This window comes from Cupressus sempervirens, chromosome 2 (assembly GCF_028749045.1).
Source record: "Cupressus sempervirens isolate cs-2001-9-10 chromosome 2, ASM2874904v1, whole genome shotgun sequence".
Lineage (NCBI taxonomy): Eukaryota > Viridiplantae > Streptophyta > Pinopsida > Cupressales > Cupressaceae > Cupressus > Cupressus sempervirens.
Window position 1 is genome coordinate 379967145 of NC_143119.1, and position 8266 is coordinate 379975410.

The 8266-nt window shown below is 31.0% G+C and overlaps 1 protein-coding gene across 2 annotated transcripts; it reads right to left on the reverse strand.

The window, feature by feature from the left end:
* Positions 1–605: 605 nt before the first annotated feature.
* Positions 606–1614, reverse strand: LOC149572723 (uncharacterized). 2 transcript variants are annotated; one of them, XM_089811982.1, is made up of 3 exons: positions 1442–1614; positions 1260–1350; positions 606–981 (listed from the first exon to the last, which is right to left on the reverse strand). In XM_089811982.1, exons 1-3 carry the CDS (start codon positions 1596–1598, stop codon positions 948–950), a joined length of 282 nt encoding a protein of 93 aa, XP_089668108.1. In that variant the 5' UTR covers positions 1599–1614; the 3' UTR covers positions 606–947. The 2 variants fall into 2 exon arrangements, with proteins under 2 accessions (XP_089668108.1, XP_089668107.1); XM_089811981.1 differs by having other exon boundaries at positions 606–998.
* Between the last annotated feature and the right edge of the window lie 6652 nt (positions 1615–8266).

Consider the following 8266-nt stretch of genomic DNA (forward strand, 5'->3'; position numbering starts at 1 on the left):
TGTAAATATCTACATATTCTGTAGTATATGTTGTAATTATAGTCATCAATATATATGATTATTGAGAAAATATTACTAAATATAAAATGAGAGTAGGCAATGTCCCAACTATTATAAAGAAACTCCAATCACAATCAAGTTGCTAGCAATACCAAAATTAGAATAAGGAAACATTTAATCATGAAGTTTATATTTTAACAATAATTAAATAATTTGATAATATGATTATTTCAATATTTGACTATTATAATTTAGTCTTAATAATGTTAAAATAAGAACTATTTCAGAAAATAATTTTACCAAATTCTTAAATTATATATCCTTATTTTATTTATATTTATTTAATAATAAATATTTAACTAATTTAATTTAAACATTATACTATAACAAATGTCAACATATTAAATAATGAAATATAAAGAAGTAAATAACAATAGATTTTTTCATACATATATCATTGGATAATAAGACAATTTACATGTGATTTGATATTGACATAACCCTTGTGCCTCCTGTCATGCAAATATCCATCATATCTAAATTACTTCAGAAAATATCTTTCACCAAATGTCATTTAACATGGCAGACTTAGGGGGAAAAAAAAGTAAAAAAACATCTCAAATTAACCTCTATTAGTCAAATATATTACCCCTGAGAAGTAAAGGATTAATCACTGCGAATAGCTGAGTCACATCATATATAGACTACATAGTGAGCAGAGCTTTATCTTTGAACATGGAGTGAAGAGTTTCTATACTTTTCAACAATTAAAACCATTCTAACAACAACAGGAGAAACTGCTATGGCCAATTGTATTGATTGTCCATGGCCAATGCTACTATAAACATAGATATTAGCATTGGAACAATACTGTTTTGAGGATGGCTCTAACAATAGATGGATTCCTTGTCTCTTAATGGGCATGGTTTCTCATTTTCCAATACTTTTCAATCTCTTGTGCAGTCCTCCATGGCAGCCTCCCTGCAATAAGCCCCCACCTGACATATCATAGAGCTCGACTTGAAACACTCAAATACATTATATATAACGTTTTGATTTTCTTAAACAAAAATTTATAATACAATAGTAAATTGTGAACTTCTTATATGGGAAGTCTTAGATTCGAATCTACTTGAACTTAAATAATAATAATAATTTATTAAAAAGAGACTTGATTCTCTTCTCCATAATAGATCATAATAGTAAGAAAACAAACTTGAACAGATGATAATAGAAGCAGAAACCATATGTATATATACCTGTCACCAAGAAGCTTGTGAAGTCGCAAAATGAGATCTTCTTCATCAGGAGACATGTCATACTTCCACTCCTCTCTACTTCTACTTGAACCTGCATTCAATATGCACAATTTGTTATAATTTTGAAGTGCCTTCGACATGAATGAGAATGAATAATCAAATGGGTAGATATATGAATGCACCAGTGGATTCAGAATCTCTTTCTTCTTTTGCCAAGGAATCGCTTACATCACCCATAGCTCTCTTTTCTATCGGAATACCCACTCTGGAAAAAGCTTTGTATAAATAGAATGGCTTTGATCTGTAGATGAGAACTTCAATGGTGAAAGTAGTTTGCATAGTGAAAGAATATAGATTTGAGGTGAGAAAGAAGTTTGGATGTTATTTTGAAAGAGAGGACAATTTCATGTGGGGGTCTGAGTACGCTACCAACCATGAACAGTCATTATCCATTACCCACCGACAGTTGGCAACATCCAAAAGCCACTTTCACCACTTACAAGATATTTTGGTGGATGAAATTGCAACTCCAAATTGTTCCTGCCTAATCCAGACGAAAGTGGCAATTCAATGATTTGGAAATCTAGGCTATGAACTCCTTGTACCAGTCTCTTTAATGGTCGAAAATCTTTTTTGTTTTACTTTATTGGCCGAAAGTGGATGATGTGAGGAAAACGATTCTATGGTGGTAAAAGTTAGTTTTTCCTTGAGAGGCATTCTACAAAAGTAAAAAACCTATTTTTTCTTTTATAAGGATTAAAATGCTCACCACTTTTAAACAAGGTAGGGAATAAGTGGGGGAATAAGTGGCAAAGACAGTACTCTAGTATTAGTGGAGACACTTTGCATGTTGGTTTAGATTTCTTAAATTGGAGATTTGAGTTTCTTTCTTATGTGTTCATAGGTTTGGGTTTCCAATTTTGTAATAAAGGGAGGAGGTATTTGTTTGTGGTATCACATGTTCATAGTTTTAGGTCTAAATAATTTCATATGGAGTTATGGGGTGTGCCATGCTACTAGTCACATTTTTTATTTATACCAAACTCTTAAAAAAAATCAAAAAAATTCAATTATTCACTTTTATACTAGAGTAATCCGATAGACATAGACATAGACATAGAGATACTAATCACAAAGTAAAAATAAATTATTTATGAGATGAGGAGATGAATAAAAATGCATTTACATAATTTAAAGTAAATAAACATGCTAAATGCATCAAGAAGACAGTAATGCTATTCTTCTAGAGTTGTCTATATTGAAATTATTATTAATGATATTCTAAAAATGCCTTAAATGTCTTTCAACATCCATCCATCCATCCATACATGCATACATACATACATGTATACATGGGCACGCACATGCATGCTTGCACACATACATGTTCTACTAGAAGAGATACATCTCTTTATTAAAAATACATTAAATTTCACACGAGATGGTTTTAATACCATCTAGTAATAAGTCCATTGGCTCCAACTATGAAGCCAAGGACATATCCCAATAAATACTAACATAGTTTGCATATGAGGTCATGTAATTACAATTATCTAATCCATCCCTAGACATTTTCAACATATTAGCCACATTAAGTTTCTTCCCAATACCTTCAATAAAAAATTTTGTAGCTATGTATCTTGTCTTTATTTGTGTTTGATCTTTCTTATATAGCATGGATAATATCCATATAAACCTCTTTCCTCACTACTTTATGTGTGAATTGCAAGGCTCAAATATGGAAACCTATAGCTTATCTCACATTAGTGAAGAATTCCTCGTTGATAAATAGCATGTTGTATCAATGTCCTCCATCGAGCAGTTGTAGACCAATGATTTGTTCATTTTTCTATTGCATAAGTAGCAAAAAAATATCGATCTTATCACATAGGTAATTCAAAAGACATGCCAAGAACAAGAATCCAACTACAACACAATCAAAAGCACAAAAGTCCATAACCCTCAGAGTAGTAGCCCTTAATACAATGAAAAACAAACATAAAAGTACCATATATATCCCTATTGACTGCAAATCATACCTAACACCAAGAGTACTAAAATTGTCATCCCAATACTAGTTAAAGCCATCTTTAACTCTTAGCCAAAATGAACACCTTATAGAAAGACTTACCAATATCATAAACCAAAATAGGGACACAAATCTTATAGTTGATAATAGACAATATTTAAAATATCAATAAAACTAACCATAAGTAAGATCGACATTAAAATGGATTGAGGCCTACAAGTCTTTAGCATTAAAGTAATCTCATAAAACATAGCAAAGAGATATCACTAAAACCATAATTTGTTTGATTTGTTGGTGTTACTATATAAAAATGCAATTTTATATGGCATTAAAATCTAGTACCGTTGGTATATAATCCTCTTAAAAGATTGAAAATAATATGCTCCCAGTGAAACCTCCACTATGGTGAGAAATATACAAATGGTGTATTCAATATATATATACCTTGTAAGATAATAAAAATAAAGATACACTTCAAACAAAAAATAATAAACTTTGTAATCATGTGAGCATAAGGTATATGCATGATAACAATAATATGATATAATTATACTAGTGTAAACTTATATAAGATAAATAGACTATACATAGATGATCCTCTAGCCATGAAAAAATATGAGTTAGTAATATATATGACCAAACCTAACATCGATTATTGAATGGACACTGTGGATGTCTTCTCATAATGATAAAGAAAGATTATCTTCTAGTAACATTTGAGAAAACTATAATAAATGAAGTCTTATGAAAGAGTTAGTTTGAGTAATTTTGTTTTTTTTAGTATCTAAGAAAATTTATTTTACTAAGAATTGGATTAAATTGATTGTTGATTGTGTCACTTCCCCTAGGTTTTCAATTGTCATTAATGAGTCTCCTTATGGTTTTATTTCCAACTTCTTGATGGTTTAGACAAGTAGAATCCCTCTCACCCTTCATTTTTATTATTATGGTTGAAGTACTTTCTAATTAATTAAGAAAGCCAATCTACATACTAGATGATAGGGTGTTAGTATTAGAAACTTAGATGAGAGCTACACTCATAACTTTTTTTTAGATGAAAAATTGTTATTGATTCAAGCTTCTATTAAAAAATATCAAGTTATCAAAAGTGTTATTGATGACTATTCTAGATCCTTCGGCTAATTATTTAATATGCAAACATCTTTTTATTATTATAAATGTTTCTCCTTTAGTTTAGAAATAACTTGTTCTCTTTTTGGTTTTCAAGGTTCAACCATGTCTATTTTACTTGTAAATACTTGGGGATGTCCTTCTTTATTGTATTTGAAAATAACTTTTCTGTGGAAAAAAATGCCTCCATCTCCAATTGAATTTTAGTATAGAAACATAATCAGTTATATTTGATAAAGAAGATTATGATGACCAAATTTTTTCTTCATATTTTCCCTCTCTATTTAATGTTTGTGTTGACTATTCAAAAAAAACTTGTGTAAGAGTATAAACTAGTATTTTTTCTCGAGATAAACTTTTCTATCTCAAATACATTAAGGGTGCAAGTTTTAGCAAAATTGCACTCCAAACTAATGTTACCATGATGGTATTTCTATTGGGGAGTATCCTAGAAGTATTGGAGAGATGATTCAGAGGTTGTGTGTTGCATTTGTGACAGAGCTTTTTTGTTGGAATGATTAATGGGAAACAAGATACTGATAGCAGGGTGAATCATGATCTTAAACTTATTGTAATAAAACCAAATTACTGATTTCACACCTACAATATCTCATATCTTTAATTGAGAAACATAAAATAGTAAACTTAAAACATAATCATCCATGAAAACTTCAACACATAACACAATGATTTGGTAACCCAGAAACACTTCAATGTGAAGGTAAAACTAGGGTGTGGATGGGACCCACAAATATTCAATGTTATAACCATAAAGTTAACCTATTAGGGTTACAATATTTGATCATAAGATATGATCTACTTGCAAAACCCAAGATTTTTATTGTCAATGAAACACTAAGATTAGACAAAGCATTTAACAAAACAAACAAGGTTAACACCTATGAGAAGACCTTCAACAAGAAACTAAGACAAACCAAAAGAATGCAAACCTCACTCTTCCAAATAGCTCCAAGATGAAGAGGATTTGTCCAAGTGATGGATATGTGTACTCAAATGTTACTCAAAATTCAATGGAGGAGATGAATCAAAATATAAGTGTGGATGGATATTTCCATTATGATGGTATTTTGGTAATTTTTAGGCTCTCAAAATAGCATGAAAACTTTAGCATGGAAGTGGATGATCTTTTGTGAAGGATGAAGGGTTCAATTTATAGGCTAAGGATGTGAGGATGGAGGGTCAAGATGCAAAGATGAGGGATGGCTAGGATGCAAGGAGAGGGAAGCGCATGGATTGTGCTTTCTCAAATCCATATCTAGAGAAGATGGGGAAAATGGAGGGAAAGTGGGGGAACAATGGAGTTATGAGGGGGATGGTGTGTGTAAGAGGAATGTAAGTTAATATAAGAGATGTGCAAGGGATGTGTAAGGAGTCATTAATTATCTATGAGAGCATTTAATGCATGTGGGTGGGGGTGTAAGAGGAGTTCAACTTTGGTTTGTCTTGGGAATTATTAAACTAGGATTAGAGTTGTGCACATGATTAGGGTGAGGATTAGGCCTAGATTAGAGAGGGGATTAGGATGTAAGTGGGTTAAGTACTCAATTAGGTTTAATTAATTGGTTAAATAGGATTAGCATGGGTGAATGGGTTGGATTAAGATAAGGATGGGGATTTAGGAAAAGTTAGGGGTTAGGGATTGATTTATTAAATGAAATATTCAATAAAAGGGGATGTGGTCCATTAAACTAAATAGGCATAGTGTAATTATTTAATTTAATAGGAGAATAGGGATTTAATTGATAATTTAGACATTGGATTGTCATTTAAATTTATCAATTGGACTATAGCTAATTAAATGAGTTAATTAACTAGGAGATGACAATAGATTAATTACATATTAAATACTTAATCAATGATTCCTTAGAAGATGACTAAATAGGATTACTTGAATGATGTAATCATATTTAGGTGTCTACACTACCCTTTGAGGGATCTGCCTTGTTAAAATCTTTAGAGATTATTAGGTCTCACCTTGTTCAAGGATTTTACACTTACAACAAAGTAAGGACTTTGTTAGGAGGTTTACATAGATCATTTAAGACCAATTTGTTGAGATATTTACCCTAATTCAATTAACTATAATTAATTTAGTACCTGACCCTTGTTTCTCTCTATAAGCTAATCTTTGATCTCCTCTTTGCAATGTATCTGATATGATCTTCAAATCTAATATCTTTGTTTAGTCCTCCATTGCTTTGATTTCTCTTTTTCTAATCTTCTTTTAGACTTATCCTTCACACACACATGCACACACACATGTACGTGCATGTACAAACACACACACACACACACACACACACACTCATGCACTCTCTCTGATTCTAGGTTTAGAGTCCTCCTTAAATAGAAGTTCTTCAAAAGTTCTAGAAAATGGCTTACAATTCATTTCCTTATATCATTTTCATCTAATTGGTTTATTTTCATACCTCGAGATAATTACCTTTTGAAATGACATGTTAACATCTCCTTAGATAGCTCTAAAAGTATTAAATCTCATATAGAAGTTGGTCAAAATGGTTTACGTATGTGTTTGTACCATTACAAACTCATATGACAAAACTGAACTGCTTAGCACTTGAATGCTTTGACATTCAATCAAGTTGACTCATTCATACTATCAACTTTGGCTTCTATATACCTTCTTGATTAGAAATCATTAACTTGTCAATTTTCTCGATTCCAACTATATTTCTTGGCATGTACATGTGCTTGATCTCAAATGAATACTCAAAATTCACAATCATGCTTAGTATGAGATTTGTATACTCGACTTTTACTAGATGACTCGATTGTAGTGATGACCATGTAATATTGCCTAGTAAATGACTAAGTTTTTGGACACTAATAAACAACATAGGCTTAGAGATCAAAAATCTATCACTTTTGCATTAGTGGCAAAAATACTTTGTCATTAATAATCATTTCCTGCAAAGTGAATACTCCCCTTGAGACCATAGCTCGGATGCTCATCTAATCTTCTAATGTCTTCTACTGCTTCTTTGTTCTATTATGGTGCCTCTATTAACACTTCACAAATGTTTCACCTTGTGTTTTATTTACCTTCCCCTTTTGATTATTTATTACTAAATAATTTCCCCCTTGTTTTTTTCACAAATGGCTTGGGGCTACTGGAGCTAATTTGCACTTATCAAAGAATTATTGATGAATTGCCCAAATATTGGCATAGCCTTTATTCCATCTCTCCTTGACATGTTCCAAAATTTGAAATTAAATTTCTAGCTTGGTAGCTAGATCAATAAATCCTACAATATGTGAAAAATGTGTGTCTTTCTTCAAAATTTTCTTGGCAGTAAATACCCCCTTTTAAATGATTTCCAAATATGGTAGTAATGAAAGTTGAAATAATGTCAACTTATTATATATTTTTGTATCTTTATCCATGAGCTTGTCTATCCTCTATTTACCAAATGCTAATTCATTATATGATGATGAGCTAGAACTTACATTCTTTCCCAATGAAATTACACTTGCTCACATGTCTGCATGTAGCATTTCTAATGAACGTTGAGTATCAACTATAAATAAATTTGTATCATGCAATTTCATGTATAATGAATTAATAGTTCACAAAATTTCTTCAAGTTGCATGACTGGGTTAAAAAGCTCAATTTTTCTATGTACAAGTTCCTGTGAGACTTTCTTCAACAGTTTATGTTCAACTCTTCTTTTAGACCATTGTAATAATTTATTATTAGTCTATATATCTTCCATCTCAATCTTATCAACCAAATACACTAGCTGATGCAAAATTGGATGTTGATTATTTAAATCTATAATCTCAAATGCATCTACAAAACTATCT